General features: G+C 49.6%; 1 protein-coding gene across 1 annotated transcript; it reads right to left on the bottom strand.

Annotated features, from left to right (window-relative positions):
- Window positions 1-427: 427 nt before the first annotated feature.
- On the bottom strand, window positions 428-19066 carry DPCD (deleted in primary ciliary dyskinesia homolog (mouse)). The gene is made up of 6 exons (XM_059398398.1): window positions 18939-19066; window positions 13311-13391; window positions 8270-8394; window positions 7775-7908; window positions 1168-1270; window positions 428-762 (listed from the first exon to the last, which is right to left on the bottom strand). The coding sequence occupies exons 1-6, from the start codon at window positions 19000-19002 to the stop codon at window positions 658-660; spliced, it is 612 nt and encodes a 203-aa protein (XP_059254381.1). The 5' UTR covers window positions 19003-19066; the 3' UTR covers window positions 428-657.
- Between the last annotated feature and the right edge of the window lie 6 nt (window positions 19067-19072).

The following is a 19072-nucleotide window of genomic DNA, read 5'->3' as shown; positions in this document are numbered from 1 at the left end:
CTCCCCATCTGCAGAAACCCTTCTTCAGCCTCCTCGAACACACATGCACTCTTCGCAACAATACGACCCTCCTCCTGCCTTCACACCCACAATGTCTTAATGTCCTGGGTGTTTCCAAGGTTTCTGCATTTCAAAAAGTTCTCCTTTACCTTAGCTCCCCTTACCATAGGGAGCTCATCTGGGCCCTTCTGCAGCAGAGACAGCCCAGGGTTTCCACCAGCCTAGCGTCCCTCAAGTTATGCAAACAGGACGGGGAAGACACCCACCCAGTGTTAGGCTCAGGGCCCCCCCAACTCTGCTCCATCAAAGCCCCATGCTTCCCTCTATGTGAAAGGCTTGACATTGAAGGCCCCTGAGGACAGAAGGGAGTATCCTCACCACCACCCTCCCTGGCAACAGGCGCGTGGAGAGGTGGACAAGAGGGTAGTTGGCCCGCAGTGACTCAGAACGACTTTACTTGGGAGATCAGACCATGGTATGGGGGCTAGGAGCACCCCAAGGCCCAGTTCTCACAGAGCCTGGAGAGCTCTTAGAAGAGAGGACGTACCCCTGTTCCAGAAAGGCCCAAGCCACAAAGTCTGAAGAGCCTCCCCCACTGCCGTGCTGCCCGAGGTCCGGTCACCACACTGCCCGAGGCGCAGGCTCAAGGATGCTCCGCTACTGGGTCTTACAGTCCCCGTCACTGCTGTGGGCCGTCTTCACTTTCTTCAGCTCCTTCTGAAGCTCTGACTCAGCCTCCAGGACCTCCTTTGGCTTCCGGTACTGTGGACGGAACCAAGGAAGAGCGTGTCATTCAGTCACATCTCCCCTCCCCACTTACACACTTGTGGCCTCCTCTGATCCCATTATTTGAAAATGAGGAAATTGATGCCTACAGGATTGAATGATTTGCTCAAGATCACATGGCTGGGGAGGAGCCTCCACCAGAGTCCCAGTCCTGCGATCTCCACCTCTCCACGTCATCCTCTGTCCTCCTCCAGCTGTGACTTCTGAGATCAGCTGAGCCCCACCCTGCGCTCCCTCTGCTGATGGAGGGATGCCTCTTGTCTAGCAAGCACACGCCAGGGGTTGGGGCTGGAACCGGGGACTCCCATGGGATGGGAAATGGGCAGGGAAAGGAGAGGCCTCTCCCAGATGCAGTGGCCAAGAAGTCTGGCTTCATCTTACAGAGATGATGAGGGTGCAGTTGGCATGAGCAAAGCTCAGCGCGGACTCATCTGGGGTAAGCCGGTGCCGGTCTAGGTCGGGGATGGAGAACTTCTTGTAGTACCTGTGGGAACACCAAGAGGTCACTGACCCATCCTGCAAGGTGGTCCCCAACAACTGGGCAGCAGGCCCTCTGGTACCGATTTTCTACACAGTTCTTCCACACTTTCCACAAAGCCAAAGAGGAAGAGGGGAAACCTTTGAGAACAACCATATGAATGAAAGACGTTTTGGCCAAGGGCAGGACCCCTCATGGTTCCTTGATTAGACCAAGGATTAGAGTGACTCGTGCTTTAGGTTCAGACACTCAAAGGCACGCAGAAGCCGCCTCCGTCATGTACACTTCAGGCAGGCCAGGCCTCTGCTGCACCCCAAGAACGTGAGAACATGCATGCTAACAAGAGACAGAATAAGTCCATCAAGGACTGTTCCCCAGAGCTGGGAACCGAAAGTTCCATTTACATGCAACTTTCTCTGAAGGCCCCGTGGGCCTGACTCTACTTGTAGGCCAGAGAGGGAAGTACATCCAAAAGGAGAAATCTAGGACAAACCGTGTGACTCATCTCAAGCGGGATCTCTGGACTACTTTGCTGGCTCTGACTCCCTGCCCCCAGCCCCCATTTTCATACACAGTCCCTGTCATCTGCAAGGGCCAGTCCAGAGATTAACGATCCTTTTTAGTAAAAACCCAAAAAATCCAGAGAGCAACACCTAGCCCATGACGCATACGACTGGACTTCGTTTTACAGGAAATCTGACCTTTCCCGAAGAGAGAGGTAACAGGTCTCGCCGGCTTCACGGCCAGCTGTCTGGGGAGCCAGGACACAGCTCCCTGCTCCCGGGTCAGGTGCCTGTCACCGAGAGCGCCTCCTCTCTAGCAGCAGGCTTGTGTGGCATCTTCCCTGGTGGAAGTGGAGCCTGGGCCCCCACTGGCCAGCAGACCTGCCCCCCAGGCCTGGCGTCCCTGTGGCCACCGTGGGCCTGCGGGCTGGGAAGGTAAACACCGCGGGCAGGTACGCAGCAACTTAAGTGAGGGGCCCGGAGAGGACAGGGCTTTGAATACTTCAGAGGGGCCTGGTCCTGGTGGTGACAGCTACTGTGGGTCCACTTCAAAAGCCCCGGGGCCCCCGGGACTCAGAGAGTTGACATCAATGCAGCACTTCTGCCCTGCTCTCCTGCCCAAATCCCTGGGAGTTTAGCGGAGGTTCTCGGGGCCCCTCTCCTCCCAGGTTCTCCGCTCCCGCCAAGGTGCTGGGACCAGCAGCAGGGGAAGAATGTTTACTTAAAGGCTGACAGTTCAAAAGGAGTGGGGGCTGGGGGATCCTAATGGCACCACAAGCTTGCTTTATTTCCCAAAGCTCTGCCCCAGGGAAAGGCGATCCATCTGCCCGCAAAAGCGGGTGGAATGCTGCCTCATCCTCCTCCTACCCTGGGCTGAGGGCTCTTCCTGGGGCCCTTGGGCTGGCCAGCAAAGGTGGCAGACACTGATAATAGGGGGGAGTCAAAGGTTAAACAGCAGAGATTAGATGAACACAAAGGCTTGTTAGGAAGTGTTAACATCTTCCTTGCAAATATACACAAGAAGCAGAACTGGGAGAGAAGCAGCCCAGGCACGCGCAGCCCAGCCGAACCAGCAGGGCCCGTGGAAGGCCTTACCGAGCAGAGCATGGGGACATCCTTTCTGCCTACCTGGCCTGTGCACCAGGGTGGGACAGGGACATGCCTGTGTACCCTCAGAGAGGCACCAGCAAAGCATATTCCCCAGGCTGGGCCAATGGGACTGAAAAAAGAAACCCTGGGGCTTGGCCTCAGAGGGGATCTGCTGTGCATGGCTTGTGTCCGCCCAGTCCCACTCACACACCTGTCACCACGAGGCTGGGGGCTGGAGGCAGAGTGCGGGTGTACGTTCTGCTTTGTCTTGAGTCTATTCTAATGGATTTAGTTTACTGGATGAGGTTACACAGCTTTCCTCAGACGCTCCTGCTGGGCAATGTGCAAGGGCGTACGGGACATCTGCTTCCTCTACTCAGGGTGCAGCCCCCCCCCTGCCGACCCCCCCCCCCCAATCCCCTGGCCTTGGGGCTCGCCTTGAGAGGAACCACACTTGACTTACTCACCAGTACCTGGCCTAGAGAGGGACCCACTGTGCTTCTGGAAAACACAGACTGCTCCAGCTCGAGCAGCCCTAGGGAGACAGCAAACATGTCTTTAGGTATCAACTGTGCCCTAGGCCTTGAGCTGTGAACTGGGGATTTAAAGATGAAGAAGAAAGAAGACAGGGCCTTCTTTCTTCTTCATTTTTAAATCCCCAGTGTTAAAGGAGGGGATATTCCTTTAAAAACACAAGATCTGCTTGAGATCTTGTGTTTCTGCTGAAAGCGAGACCCTTAGAGTGCAGCAGCTCCTGGGCTTTTAGAGGACCTGTGACACCCCCTGTTCCCACCACCTATTACTGCTCTCAGTCTCGGCCACACAATGACAGCTGACGTTTGTTATGCTTCCTGGGCCAGGCACTGCTCTACACACACCGAGTCCTCCAAACAACCCGCTCTTTGGCTGCTCTTACTAGCCTCTTTCACAGAAAACTGAGGAACCAACCAGTATCTTGCTGGAGTCACAAAACCATCCATAGAGAAGCCCCTGTTATAAGTACTAATCCCCCAAACCCCCTGAGCCCCCATCTCTCCACACCCTCTCCTCGAAGTGACAGAGCCCTGGTCTAGGTTGGGGCAGACATGGGAGGGACTCTCCCTTAGGATCCAGCCAGCCTGCGGGTCCTCTGGGCACGCAACACAGTGGCTTTCCTTTTGGAATGTCAGAAGTGTTCAAAAGACACGGGAAAGCGAAGGCTGTCAGGACAACTCCCAGTCCTGGCCCCTAACCCCAGCAGGCCCCTCCACTTCTGGGCCCAAGTTTCTTCCTCCGGATTCCTTCTTCCAATAAAGGAGCTGAATGGACTTTCGTCTCCAAACTAGACAAACGAGATGAACTTGAAGTCACTTGTCAAAGGGACCAGAACAGGCCAACTCTGTACCTTCCCCTAAACTGTGAGGAAAGAATGGCTCCTTCACTTGGGCTGTTTGGGAAATGACCCATAGTACCCCACAACCCTCTTTCTGCTGTATCCCCTTCCCAATTTCCAGTCGTTTCCCAACCTATTCTCCTTTGTAGTGACTTGAGAAGGGACAAGAGGCCAGACCTCTCGAGAGAGTCTTCGAGACGCTGAAAGCAGAAGCAGGCCCGCTAGAGCCATACGGGCCGGGCACACCCTCAGCCAGACTGGTCCTGAGAAGCCTCGAGCCCGTCCCGCCCTTAGAAAAGCAGTCGGCAAACCCTCTTTCTTACACATCACAGCTCCAGGCAAGCCGGTCATCCCTGCCTACAGCAACCCTTCCTGGACTCACAACGCACATTCACGTACTAAGGGCGCCATATGTCCTACCAAAGAGAAACTTGTTTTTATCCAGTTTCCTAAATTTATTTGACCACGGAACCCTTTTTTTCTAGTGATGCCTATTAACACCTCCCACAATGCTAATGTCACCAATGTCAAATCAGCCAAGTTCCAATTTCCAAAGAATTGCTGAAGACATGCTTCAGGCTGGCCGCTGGGCAGGAAGTTTGTGTACATATGATTTCATCAAATTGCCCAAACACTCTGTGAGATAGGTCTGAATGTTCTCCTCTGATACATGAGGAAAACTCGCCCCAAATACTACAGTTTGTATGGGGCAGAGGACAGATTTAAGCCAACCTTTTCCCAATCCAGTACCCTGGTCCATTCTACTTAACAGCTGCCAGCTCTAGGCTGAAGCTAAGAATCTTCTTTCTGCACAGACACTCTTACCAGGAGCAGGCAGAACCACACTGGGAAAAGTACTTTCTTCCCTGTACTTTCTGTTCTTCCCTTTCTTCCCTGATTCATCCCCTCACTAAAACCGGAGGCCAAGGACATGATACACTGGAATCAATCCTTTTCCAGGAAAGTGGCCAACCCAGTCCTTCAGGGACAAGGCCAGTATGGACAAAAGAACGTTGGTTTTTACTGGTAACCACGTTCCAGAACATTCGAACTCGGGCAGGCACAGAACCAGCAGGCAACAGAAGAAGGCAAATCAGAGATGCCACCGTGTAGGTCCTACAGATGCCGGGGCGGCTAGACTGTCGCTAAGTTTCCCTTCACGAGTCAGCTCAGCACGCTGACTTTACAGACACATTTACAGAACCGTTAAGATACGACACGAGGATGAAAATATGCACCCTGCCCAACACTGCATGGCGTGATGATCAGAAAACAGAGTTTTAACGGATCCTGAAAAAACGGGAGTATCCTGCTCAGAAGAGTAACCACTGAGTCATTACATTAGTGGCAGGAAAGGTGTAAGACGCATTACTGCCACTGGTAGGAGACTGGTAGATGAAAATGCGAGTCTGCTCAAGAAAGCTGGTTAAAGGTTTAGTGGCCCTTCTCTCCTACCTCTGGGCAGAGGGACATGAGGAAGGCTGGGCTAAGCCAGGCAGGGCCACAGGACCAGAGGCTCCGTGCGGGCTCCAAGGTGGCACGCACATACAGCCCTCCTCTCTGTGGGGATCCAGCCCTGGCCCTGCCCCTTCCAGGGGCTTTACTCCCATCCCACCTGGCCTCGCCCATCAGTTCAAAAATGTTTCCCCCTGCCTTGAGCGCAGGAGTGGGCGTCCGGCCATGTTGCTCCTGGCCAACAGCGCCGCCTACAGCTGGGTACGTGCAGCAGATGGGACCCTGAGGATCTGCCCGCAGATGAAATTTTTGGTGAGCTAGCTAGACTCTCTCCTCTCACTCCCCAGTAATCACATTTCTGCCTCGTATCTGTATTCGACAGTGACCTCTGGGGGACGGAAGGGAGGCAGCAGCCAGCTCCACAAACTGCTAGGCTGCAGATTCAAGTGCTATCAGAAGCACTTTTGTTCCCAGTTTGGACCCAGGGCCTCTTACGCAGGGGAATGCTTGCTGAAGCACAGAGTTTGTTTTCCTAAAGGCAATTTCTCTGTTGTCTGAAATTGCTAAATTCCACTTTAGGCCCTGACTCCCATTAATGATGAGAACAATAACGGGAATAAACTGCCTTTTATCTGAGGGCTTCAAAGTGCATTATAAACGCAAGCCCTTATTATTATGACTTCGTATTTACAGACAAGGCCCACTGCGGGGGCTGCTGGCTGCGTGAAGAGCAATAATCTTGAAATTAATTCATTCATCTCCACCCCTTCCCCATCCCCTGAACCCTGCCAGAGTGAGAGGGGACGGGGGTCCTAAGCAGAGGGCAGAACCCAAGGATGTGCCGGGGAGCCTGGGAGCTGTGCCACTTTCTTGGAGGCCTCACAGACCCATGGAAGCCGGAAGGGGAGCCGGACAGGAGCTGGGCCCTCCTGACCCTCAGGTAAACAAGCAGATGGATGGCACCACCTGTAGCCCAAGCTCGGCACCCACAAGGCACGCTGGGTGGCTTTAGTGTGTGGACCAGTCACTCAGAAAACCTTCCATTTTAATACCTCAACTGTATGTCATGGGAGTTAGTCCTACGCTTCAGTCCCCCAGGCCCAGGTCAAGACCAGCTCACTAACAGGGTTCTTCTCCTGTAATCAGTCACAGCTCTGGAAATCTGCATAGGATCAACACATTTCCCAGATGGTCAGCTCAGAAACAGCCCTGCCTGGATCCGATCTCCTCCTTAGCCACCTCTGTCCCCTCGACCCTACATTTTGCCTGACTCACCCCTTGCCTGCCCCCAGCACAACACCAGGAGAGAAATAAAGGGAAGTTAGGTACCCCTTTGGAAACAGAACGCAAGAGACTTCCAGGAGGCCGAAGCCCCTGCCTACCGCCCCTCAGCAGAGAGCAGGGTAAGGCTGGCTGCCCTAGACAGGTACTTCACAGTCCTCCCACTGCTCAGCTGGGTGTGCCCTCTAGGCCATGCTCCCTGACAGCCCCGACAGTGATGTCACCAGGCAAGTTCATCACGGACTGGATCTAGCCAGGGGTCAAGGTAATAATAATCTTACAGCAGGGGCACTTGGGTGGCTCAGTGGGTTAAAGCCTCTGCCTTCAGCTCAGGTCATGATCCTAGAGTCCTGGGATCGAGCCCCACATCGGGCTTTCTGCTCTGCGGGGAGCCTGCTTCCCCCTCTCTCTCTGCCTGCCTCTCTGCAAACTTGTGATCTCTGTCTGTCAAATAAATAAATAAAATCTTTAAAAAAATAATAATAATCTTACAGCAGAGCCACCTAAGATCACAAGTTAACGGCCAGGTGATTCCTGATCCCCTCATTATTCAACAAATGCCTGGTGAACCCCAATATGCGCCAGTTACTGGACCAGACATTCCTCATCTGATTTCCCCACCCAAGGGAGCTGATTACATTATTCAAGCTGGGCCTCAGGAAAAGAAGCCCTCCAGCTTTCAGCACTCTCTCGACTTTAGTGCAGCCCTCTGCCCTCCGGGGTGGGGAACAGTCTCAGCACCCCCTACCAGGGCAAGTCCCACCCATCGTGCTCACACACAGGTCCGCAGGTGCCTGTCATGCCACTTACTTTTTGTTGGTTGTTCGGACGATGATGCAGCGCTCCGTCTGGTCCACACAGACACTGTAGACGTCCTTAGGGTAGGGGAGGTTTCGAATCCGCCACTGGAAACTCATCTTGGTGTCCTTGCGCATAAAGATGGGCTGCAGAAGGCAAAAACAACTTAGGGACTGTTCTTGGTGAGAGCGAACAAGGAATGGCCCCCTGCTCTGCAAAGCTCTGCCTGGGGCACACAACAGGAGGAGACCCTCATCTCTTCCCACAGCTCCCCGGACGCTGCTACTGCTGGGACATTCCGGGCCTGGAGCCCTCGTCCCAGGATGACCAAGCGCAAACCCTTTGGGTATTCATTCGAGCAAACCCTTTCAGAGCTCTGTGTCCACACAGAGTGTGGCACGCAGGTGGGCACTCGGGAGACAAGGGGGTGACTAAGACATGGTATCTGCCCTCCAGGGCCAGCGGCCCACTCCCACCTCTCCGACCTGACCTAATGGAGAGACATACATTGGCATTGTTTTCCTTGATGAATTCAGGCCCCAAGCTGCCTGCTCCCGGGAGTGCTGGCTCTCCCACCTCCGTCTGCCACTGGCCCAAGGCTCCCAAGGCACTTTTCACACGCCACTTTCTCACTGAGGAGAGAAGGAAGCAATAGGATTACCGGAAAGGAAGGGACTCTGCTCTTCCTGCTGAATCACTGACGCCACATTAGATGACTGGAAGGGGAGAGAAGTGGCCATGATGGGCCTTTATACCACCTCGGTCCAAGTGAGCAAGACCCCACAGCTGCCAAAAGCTCAAAGCCCAGCAGAGCATTTCGATACTGGGTAATCTGGAAAGCCCGTACCACAGGTGCCCAAACAAAAGAGATTGACCAAAGCTCTGAAGGGAGCCAAGTGGAGTTAAGAATCTTCCAGGCGTGATTCCAAGCAAGGGAGAAATGTGCTGGTTAGGAACAGGGGAGCTCCTGGTAACGGGGAACATTTGGATCCCAACAAGTACGAACTGAGATGCATTTGTTTCCCTCTATAAATGTGCCAAGGGAAAATAAGAAGATGAAACCTGACAGGCAGATTGGTCTCATGATTTAGAATGTCCAAATACAGAAATTTGCTCATTTTAGGTATACCGGCTTAAAACAACAGCCCCAGAATTGTATTTAAATGAAATGTTAGGCACACACTGGATTTCGAATGCGTTATTTATAAACCATGGGAATTTTTCTTGCAGAACAGGATCATCCTTTTATAATGCACACAACTGTTTCCATTTTACCTCGGTTTACAACCCATATGTTTACATAAGATTTTTTTTTTCTCCCCCAAGTAAGGTCCATTCTGTATGGAAATTGTAAGTGGAAACAACTAGTTCCGTGGATATTACCTGAGGACCCCTGCCAGGATTCTGGGAACCCCAAGTCATTCATGTCTTTTGGGTGCAGCCATCACAGCAGGGGAGCTCCCCCCCCCCCCGCACCCAGAGCTGGAACCCCTGGGCTCCTCTTTCATCCTGCAGCGCTGGTGTCCTTGGCGGGGAGGGGGGGGGGCGGGCAGCCTAACTGCGCCAAACGCCAGCAGCCCTCCTGACACCGTGGTAAGAAGCTAACAGGTCAGAGTGCCCAGTGTTGTGTCACAGCTGCTCCAGCCCACTCCCCTCTCTGGGCTGGGGTGGGTGAGACCTGGAGTCAGAGTCTCAGGATGGGTTTCTTCAAGACCTTTGGAGCCACTGTGCCAAACCCAAACGCCCTCCCTGATCCGAGTAAGGCATGCAAGCTGAACACAAAAGTGTGCTGTAAAATTAGAATTTTCCCTTGAATATGTGCATTTATAAGGTCTGCTGCATTCTGCAGTGTGATTTTATTACGTCTTAGGGCCAAAAATTCTCCCTAGAAACACATTTCCAAGTTTATAATGAAAATTAATAAGGAAGAGTAAAACTTGGAAATATGCTTTATAGGCAACTTTTTTTTTCCCCTCCCACAAATACTTCTACTCTCTTAAGTGAATGGACTGTGACCGGGAGTATATCCAAATCTATTCGTGTAATACCTCACTTAACTGGAGGCCGGCCTTCTGGCTCTTTCACCGCTTTCTTTCTTCTTTCTTTCTTTTCTTTTTTTTTAACACCTTGGGATTAAATTCTTTGCTAGAATGTAGAAGAAAGTCTCCCTACTCATTCCATTATAAGATCCAATAAATGGTTTTGGTGAAGTCCTTGTTATTTTTCCCACGTATAAGGGCATGAATGCACACGTGCAAATACACACTTCGTCTTGTCTTTCTTGTCCTGTCTTTGTTCCTGAACTCAAGGACAGTTCCTGCGGCAACAGAGGACTGTTTCCACCTGCTGTCACTCTGATTTGATTATATGTTAAACCCAAACTGGTGTGTGGAGGGTTGCTCTCTGGGATGCTGTCGCGTCTTCCTGCTGAGCCAGGGTCAGTCCTTGCAAAGGAGACTCTCCATGACCCTAAAGGGTCTGATGGGGAATATATGAAGGAGGCAGTGCCTGGGGGCTTTTTCCTAAATCAGCAGGAAGCAGACTACTGTCCTAGACTGCTGAAAGGAAGCCCCATCTTTCAGGTGGGCTGGAAAGTGGAGGTCCTAAAGGCCTCTTTCCCCAAAGCTCCAAGCCTTGGCCTGCTTCCAATGCGGATAATTACATTCCCCTTCCCTAAACACTCCCTGCCGCTCAAACTGGAGGCAGGGCTCTTCTTTTCTGCCCTAAAACACTGCAACATTGCTCTGTGGCTATTAAACAGCTGCCACGTCCCATCCCGGAGGAGGCTGAAGGGAATCGAGTGGGTCATTTATAAAGCCGGCGAAGTGCTTGGGGATGAAAGTGCTCAATGTCCTCCAAATGCAGCCGGGGTGGCGAGGCTGGCGGTCAAATACCAAAGCAGATTAAGGCGGTAATCCAAATGTAATCGCGGGGGGATGGCCTGCCCTTCAGCCTCTGCCCCCCTGGACGTGCTGTGTTCTTCGGGGGCTGGTTTGATGTTCCGATCCTTGTTCTGGGGCCCTTCAGGTTTCCCTCTATGACTACATACAGCACTCATTGTGTGGGGTGGGAATGAATAGCTCTGAGACGGTTGAAAAAAATATGACACCACTCTGCTTATTAACACCAACTGGAAGAACTCCCTCCTACACAAGATGCACCAGCGGCTAATTATGTTCTGGGTTTTTCGAACAGAAAACCAGTTTAGCCAATTATCACATTTGTTAGGTGGGAAATGGAAACAATTCCCATTTATGGCCACAATAACCGTGTCCGTATTTTACTTTATAGAGTGCTCAAGCTCAAGTTAGTTCAGGCCCTGAGACTGTTTATACTTAAAAATTAATAATTTTGCGGGGCGCCTGGGTGGCTCAGTGGGTTGGGCCGCTGCCTTCGGCTCAGGTCATGATCTCAGGGTCCTGGGATCGAGTCCCGCATCGGGCTCTCTGCTCAGCAGGGAGCCTGCTTCCTCCTCTCTCTCTCTGCCTGCCTCTCTGCCTACTTGTAATCTCTCTCTGTCAAATAAATAAATAAAATCTTAAAAAAAAAAAAAAAAAAATTTAAAAAAAAAAAAAATTAATAATTTTGCAAGGGCAGCTGGTGGGGGTAGGGTGAAGTGGTTGGAGATGGGTAAGGACCAGCTGTTCAAAGGATCCAGTGGTTTAGGTGGGGTGTTCCTGTCTGCCCAGCTTCTGTCCTGCTCCCACCAGCCCCTTCTTCAGTCATTCTGGGGGTAACAAAATTTAATAAGGAAACAGGATTAAATATTCTCAACAACCAATAGTATGTTGTTGTGCATTAAAGCACGGGGTCTTAACCACGCAGACTCAGACTTAAATCCTAACTCAGAAACTAACCAGCTATGGAATTCTGAGCAAGGTGCTGAACCTCTTAGAGTTTCCATTTTGTCCTGACTGTAAAAGGAGACAAGAGTACATACCTCATCAGGCTGTAATGAGGATGGTTCGATGAGATAACTCATAACGAAGCACTTAGCATGGTGCCTAATAAAAGTTACGGTATTACTATTAGATAAACTTTAGCCAGTGTTCGCCTATCAATCTGCATTTCTGCTTTTAAGAAAAAAAAAAAAAGGAGTTGAAGACTCTTGTCTATTCCCCACCTGCCAAGAGAAGTGACAGGTTAATGTGGGATGCTACGGAGGAAGGTACCAGAACTTGTTTCTCATTTTAATTTCATGTTCAAGCACAACTAAGAGGCCGGGGGTTATTTGTTTGTTTTTATGACCACAGCAGCTATAGGTGAGTTGTTTGCTCTGAGTGGAGGAGAGAGGTGGTGCTGGGGGCTGCGGGGAGGAACTGCAGCCAGTCTCGGGCCTGGCAATGGTGGTGGTTAGCCCACGTGATCTCTGCTTTCATAAGCTCGCCCCTGTTAGGCATTCCAAGCCTGTCACCCCCTGGGAGCGCTATAAATTACAATGCATTGTGAGGATATTACTACTGTATTGGTTTCCACCAAATCAGTGTCATATGCTAAACACATCAAGATTTTTAATAGCACCAGACTAAACCAATTGGGACTGGAGCCCAAGCAGCTCATAATAAGGAGGGATCAACACTTCACTCTGCAACTGAACATGCGCAGGACATACATTTTAAGACTGTAGACTAAGAAAATGCAAACCAGTGTAATCCGTGTTGTCGGTTCTAGACATTTATGAGCTGTCAGAAAAAGGGAAAAAGAAATTCCCTTGCCAATACTACCTGTCGATCAGGCCCAGCAAGAAATTAAAGTCAAGAATAATGACAAGAAAATAACCCAACCCATGATTCCATCATTGGATTTAGCATTTCAGGTGGAACTTAATAAAGAGACCAACTCCCACCGCTGACAGCCTCAGGCCCTGGGTCAAAGCAGCAGCCACCTAGCTCTGGGAAGTCAGTGAATGCTGATGTGCATACCTGGGCACAGAGGATGGACAAATCAAATAATTCCCAGAAATCTGGGCTGGAGCCCCTATTCATAAGTGTAGTCTGAGAGGAAAAGAGCTGCAGGCATGAAAACAAAAACGTTGCAAAATCCCAATTTCCACTCCAGACTCCCTTTGATTCAGATACTTTCCAAGGCAAGGGTCAGATTTAACAGTGTGCCCTCTGAGGCCAGGTCAGTATCTGCTGTCGCTGCGGCCCTGCTGCTGCTGTGGCTTCAGAAAACAAGCAAGCAAGCAAGGAAGCGCAGTGAAAGCCTGCCCTTCCCTCCACTCGCTCAGCCCCGGAGTAGAGGCTCACTTCCAGTTCTGCCTTCTCTATACAGTTCTTCCCCAACGCTTTTCCTACGGAAGACTTCCTTACACTCTCATGGGTCTGGGGGTCAGGTGGCGTTTACAGATCAAGCAGACACTCCACCTGGTGTCCAGCCCTGACCTCACATTATTCTCAGGGACAATCTTGCCTTGAAGGCCTCAGTCTCCCCTGGCTTCACCTTTGGTGCTCAGTTTCTCCCTTGAGCCTCAGGCTAGATTCGCTTACCTGTGGTTTAGGTCACCCCCGGCATTCCCGTGGGCCCAGCGGAAGCCCCCGTTACTTACCAAGTAGATCGCCCGTCTTCTCATCATATTCTTCGGCCATTTCCTTTCCATCTGGGAACAAATAGTGCACCTTCCTTCTCCCTACGCACAAAGCAGAGAGTGCCTTACCCCCATGCCTCTTCTTACGTTGTGCCTTGCACATCAAGGGATCTACCTGGGAAACACCAACAGCCTTGGGCTTGGGCATGAGAAACCCTCCCAGAGCTGCCCATGAACTCTTTGCCAATCATTGCCCACCACTAGTTTAAGACGTGTCCTGGGATGCCTTTCCTTTCTGCAGCTTTCTCTGAACATGCCTTCGCTCTGCTATTCCCTCTACCAGCAAAGCTCCATACTTCTCATCTGTTGAACTCCTTGTCCTTCAAAATCCAGCTCAAATGTCACTCCACTGGAAAGTCTTTAGCCACGCTGGCAAAATTCATCACTTCCTTATTATGTGGGCCACCCTGGTGCTTTATTCATATCCATAGTGGGGCATTTGTCACACGGTATGGTACTTTTGTTAAAGAGCATCCTCTCTCCAGGAACAGGGCCATATTTATCTTTGTCTCCCCAGTTCCTAAAACCAAGCCTATGCACTCGGGATACTGAACTGGGTTTCCTGACCAAGCACTCCTTCTAGCCACACCATTGCTGTGCCTTCTGCATATCTCTCCGCCACTCCTAGCACTCAGCCACATAATGTTAGTCCTTTTATGTTTCCTTCATGTTTACCTCAGTTACGATTTACATTTGTGTGATTCTTTGATTACTGCCTGTCACTATTAGATAGGAGGGGTTTTATCCTGCTTGCCTGTTTCCCTAACACCAAGCATAGTGACTGGCACACGTTAGGAGCTCAGCTAAGTATTAATTGAAAGAAAGAACACTGATTCAACTTTCACTGAAACAATGCAAGAACCCAGGGGAGTCTCCTAGCCCAACTCTTCCACCTGTATATTATAATCATAAGCATTTTTTAAAAGCGACTATGTTATTTCCCCTATTTTTACCAATGGGTAAAATTGGTAAAATTGGTAAAAACCCTACATACGTAGGTTCCTCAGTGAGCCTAATAACAGGGACAGGTACCCAAACTAAACTTGATGAGTAAGGGCTCCAAGGACCTTGAGCAGTTAAAGGAGTCGCTACTGAAAATTTGCAACTATATCTGATCTACCAAGCCTTTTTTCCATTTAATTCATTCCCCTGGACACAATTCCTTTGAGTCATTCCTAGTTTGTATTCGGGGAAACTCATCCCCAACTTCGCAGGGCTTCTCAGTGTGCCCCTAGGTTATACCACCTTAAATCATTTGGATGGCTAACAGAGGCGGACAGGGTTTTCCTGGTAGGAATGGAGTCAAAGGTGCTGCCTGTGAGTAGTTAGAGGTGTCCGGCCTGACCCCCTTCTCCCCCGGAGTCCATCTGGAGTCCAGGCAGGATGTAGTACTTACTACTGGCCAGCCATTTCACATGTTTTATTGCATTTAATTATCAAAATAATCCTACGTGCCCCCATTATCTATATTTCACAGATGAGGAAAATCGAGACTTAAAGTTCATGTAACTTATCCAAGCTCATAAAGCTATGAAATGAGGGGCGCCTGCGTGGCTCAGTGGGTTAAAGCCGCTGCCTTTGGCTCAGGTCATGATCTCAGGGTCCTGGGATCTAGCTCCGCATCGGGCTCTCTGATCAGCAGGGAGCCTGCTTCCTCCTCTCTCTCTGCCTGCCTCTCTGCCTGCTTGTCATCTCTCTCTGTCAAATAAATAAATAAAATCTTAAAAAAAAAAAAGCTATGAAATGAAAGACCGAGATTTCAGCTCATCTGAGGCCAAAATCCATGCTCTAATAACCAAACTAGGTTAATGTGCATAGCTTTAAATATCTGTAAGCCTGAACACTGTTCCAAAGGTTTATTGGTCATGTTTCTAGTGAATTATTATGTTTAGACCTTAGCGTATTTGGGCATTTATCTTTTTCTTACTCATCTGAGTGACTTTAATGATATTAACCATGTGTCATGTATGTTGCAAATATTGTTTCAATTGCCTTAACTTTGTTTGAAGTGGGTTTTCCTAAACAACTGCATAATTTCTATATAGTCAACTATTTTTTCCTTTGTGGCTACTACCCAGGAGTTGTGCTGAAAATGCCCTCCTTTACCCAAAGATTATATAACAATTATCTGTATTTTTTTTTAAGATTTTATTCATTTATTTGACACAGAGAGAGATCACAAGTAGGCAGAGAGGCAGGCAGAGAGAGGGGGGAAGCAGGCTCCCTGCTCAGCAGAGAGCCTGATGTAGGACTCGATCCCAGGACCCTGAGATCATGACCTGAGCCGAAGGCAGAGGCTTAACCCACTGAGCCACCCAGGCGCCCCATAGCTGTACTTTATTCTAACATATTTACTCTGCAGGTATATATGTATGTGTATATATGTGGCTAATAAACAATTTAAAGTATATTAGCATACTTTGGTAAAAAAATATATGTATGTGTATATACATGGAAGAAATATGGAAGTTTATGCATAAAAACATAAATTATAGGGGTGCCTAGGTCACTCAGTCGGTTGAGCATCCAATTCTTGTTTCCGGCTCAGGTCATGACCTCAGGGTCATGGGGTTGTGGGATCGAGCACTGTGTTGGGCTCTGCCAGAGATTTTCTACCTCTGCCCCTCCCCCCCATTCTTTCCCTCTCTCTCATTCTCTAAAACACTAAATAAAAAATCTTTAAAAAAAAAAAAAAAAGAAAAGAAAATGTGGGGCGCCTGGGTGGTTCAGTCAGTTAAGCGTCTGCCTTTGTCTCAGGTCATGATCCCAGGGACCTGGGATTGAGGCCCTCATCAAGCTCTCTGCTCTCCGGGGGTGCCTGCTTCTGCCTCTCCCTCTGCGGTACCCCGAGCTTGTGCTCTCTCTAATCGATAAATAACATCTTTTAAAAAATGTAAATTATAATTATCTCTAGATGGTAGTTGATGGGTGATTTTACTTATTTTTCATATTTCCACAACAAGCATAAATTCTTTCTGAAAAAAATTTGAAGAGTATTGGATTCTCATTACCAATAGCAGTGCTTTCTCATGGGAGGGAGGTAACATCCTCCCCACACCCACACACCCATCAGGAGGGTAAATCTATAGGAGAGGTTTGACAAAATGTATCCATATACTTAACATTATTTTTTTTTTATATTTATTTATTTATTTTTTTTTAATTTATTTGACAGAGAGAGATCACAAGTAGGCAGAGGCAGGCAGAGAGAGAGGAGGAAGCAGGCTCCCCGCTGAGCAGAGAGCCCGATGCGGGGCTCGATCCCAGAACCCTGGGATCATGACCTGAGCCGAAGGCAGAGGCTTAAACCACTGAGCCACCCAGGCGCCCCTATATACTTAACATTATTATTATTTATTATTATTATTTGGTTTGGGGGAAAAGGATCAAAAACATTGTTTTGTGATGTTACTAACAAAAAACCTGGCAAAATCCTAGACGATGAAATATTTATTGAGGTACCATTCAGTGACCAAAGGAAGTGAAAGCGGGGACTCCAATATCTGCGCCCCCGTATTCACAGCAGGATTATTTACAATAGCTATACAAGTGGAAGCAACCCGTGTCCAGCAACAGATGAATGTTAAACACAACGTGGTGTGTGCGTGTGAACACCGAAATGCTATTTAGCCTTGAGACAGGCAACAACATAGATGGACACTGAAGCGAAAAAAGTGGACGGCAAGTGAAACAAGCCAGTCACAAATGGACAAATATCGTGTAACTCCACTTATGTGATTACGTTTCTTGGCATCATCAAATTCATAAAGACAGAAAACAGAATGTTAGTTGCCGGAGGCTGGGACCAGGGAAGTCAGGGTTTAAGAGGTACAGAGTTTCAGCTGAAGAAGAGGAGGAAGTGCTGGACACAGATGGCGGTGAAGGTTGCCCAACAATGTGACTATACTTCATGCCACAGAACACGGTTAGAATGGTAAATTCTATGTTATCTATTTTTTACAATAAAACCACATGGGGCGCCTGGGTGGCTCAGTGGGTTAAAGCCTCTGCCTTCGGCTCAGGTCATGATCCCAGGGTCCTGGGATCGAGTCCCGCATCGGGCTCTCTGCTCGGCGGGGAGCTTGCTTCCCTTCCTCTCCCTCTGCCTCTCTCTCTGCCTACTTGTGATCTCTGTCTTTCAAATAAATAAATAAAATCTTTAAAAAAAAAAAAAAAACCACAAACCACAGTCTTATGAGATAATGTCCAAAATCTTTAGCTTTGCATAGGAGATCAAAACATACCCCAATTTATCCAAAATCCCTCTTCGTTTCCCACTATTTCTCCTCACTGCTCCTTGAGAAAAGAGAACTTTTATTCACCCTTGCATCCTAGCACCTAGTACCTCACACAGTGTGTGCGTGGGGGGGGGGGGGTTGTTATGACTGGGGGGACACTTATGCCTCACTAAATGTTTTGTTATTCCCCTAGTAATCAGCCATACGCTTTCGCAAATCCATACCTTTCCTTAGGCATGAGTCATTCCCTCTTTTACACTTAGCGAACACAGATGAATTCTTTAGGACCCCAAAACATCACCTCTTCTGTGAGGTCTTCTTTCCAAGAGCCGACGACTCCCACCTTCGCGCTCTCATACACTTTATAGAAGATTCCAACCTCTACTTAACATACATTCTTCCTTATTTACATATCGATTCTTCCCCCTCTCTGCTCTGGTATAGAGCTTGGCACATAGCAAAAGACTCCCTAAATGCTATGTGCATGAGCAAAAGAGCAGGTGATTTTAATTTCCATGCTTCCCTGATTGGCTTCTGCCTGCAGATGTGTGCCTCCCGCTGGTCTCCCACAAGCTACAGGAGTTTAGACCTAATTCATCTGGCTGCCAAGCAGGTCCAGCAAAGGACCGCTGCAGCCCTGGGGGTCCTACATCCGCCAATCCTAGGGGGAGACAAAATCAGGACTCCTTACCTCTATGTCCACCTTTTTCCAGGCACAGCGCTGGGACCCTTGCTGTTTTCCCTACACACCCCAGAGAACATTTAGAAGTTCTCTTACAAGCACATTACAGCTGGAAAGGATATCAGAGGTAGCCCTTCCAGCTCATTTTACAGATGAGAAAAATAAGGCCCAAGCAAGTAAAGAGGCCACTGTACTTAATGGCAGAGTAGTAACTAGAGCCCAGGTCTCCCACCTCTTCATGACGCCAGGCTGCGTTCAGCAACACAATCCCACTGACTGGACGAGAGGCTAGGGCCCCTCTAAAACACTCTTTAATTTCAGTTTCCTCTTCTGTAAAATGGGGTGGAAAACTGACAGCCTCTTGGGAGAGCAGTCGGGAGCAAATGACATAACAAGTATGAACGGAGTTAACATTTATTAGTAACAACTCAGAGCGGGGCGACGTGGTGTAGAGGAAACTAGGAGGTGTCCTGAGACACGTGTTCTCGTCACGTCATCTCTCTGGGCCTCAGTTTCCTCATCTGCCAATGCAGGACTGGGCCTAGTCTGGCAGCCTCAGCCCTTCCTGCTCGGCTGTCCCAGGCTCGGAGGCCCTTCGTGGAGACGACCACGCGGAGGACTGGACCCTGGGGAAAAGGACTAGGGAGCTCGTGGGGGGCCTCGAGTTACCGTCCTGCAGCAGCGCCGTCTTCTCGGCGGTCCGCAGACTCTCCAACCAGCCCGTTACCGCCATCTTCCCTCCGCCCAGTCGCGCGACCGGCCGCTTCCATGGCAACCATTCCGCCTACGGTCACTTCCGGCCG

Source organism: Mustela nigripes, chromosome 4 (assembly GCF_022355385.1).
Source record: "Mustela nigripes isolate SB6536 chromosome 4, MUSNIG.SB6536, whole genome shotgun sequence".
Taxonomy (NCBI): domain Eukaryota; kingdom Metazoa; phylum Chordata; class Mammalia; order Carnivora; family Mustelidae; genus Mustela; species Mustela nigripes.
Note: the sequence above shows the minus strand (reverse complement) of the source record. Positions and strands in the feature narration are given on the sequence as shown.

Bases quoted from the DNA above. Each gene is read 5' to 3' on its own strand.
- DPCD (XM_059398398.1), bottom strand. From the start codon at position 19,002: ATGGCGGTAACGGGCTGGTTGGAGAGTCTGCGGACCGCCGAGAAGACG. The intron at 13,392-18,938 runs GTAACTCGAGGC...CTTTGTGCGTAG, and splicing joins GACGGCGCTGCTGCAGGACG to GGAGAAGGAAGGTGCACTAT. The intron at 1,271-7,774 runs GTAAGTGGCATG...GTGTTCCCACAG, and splicing joins GTCCGAACAACCAACAAAAA to GTACTACAAGAAGTTCTCCA.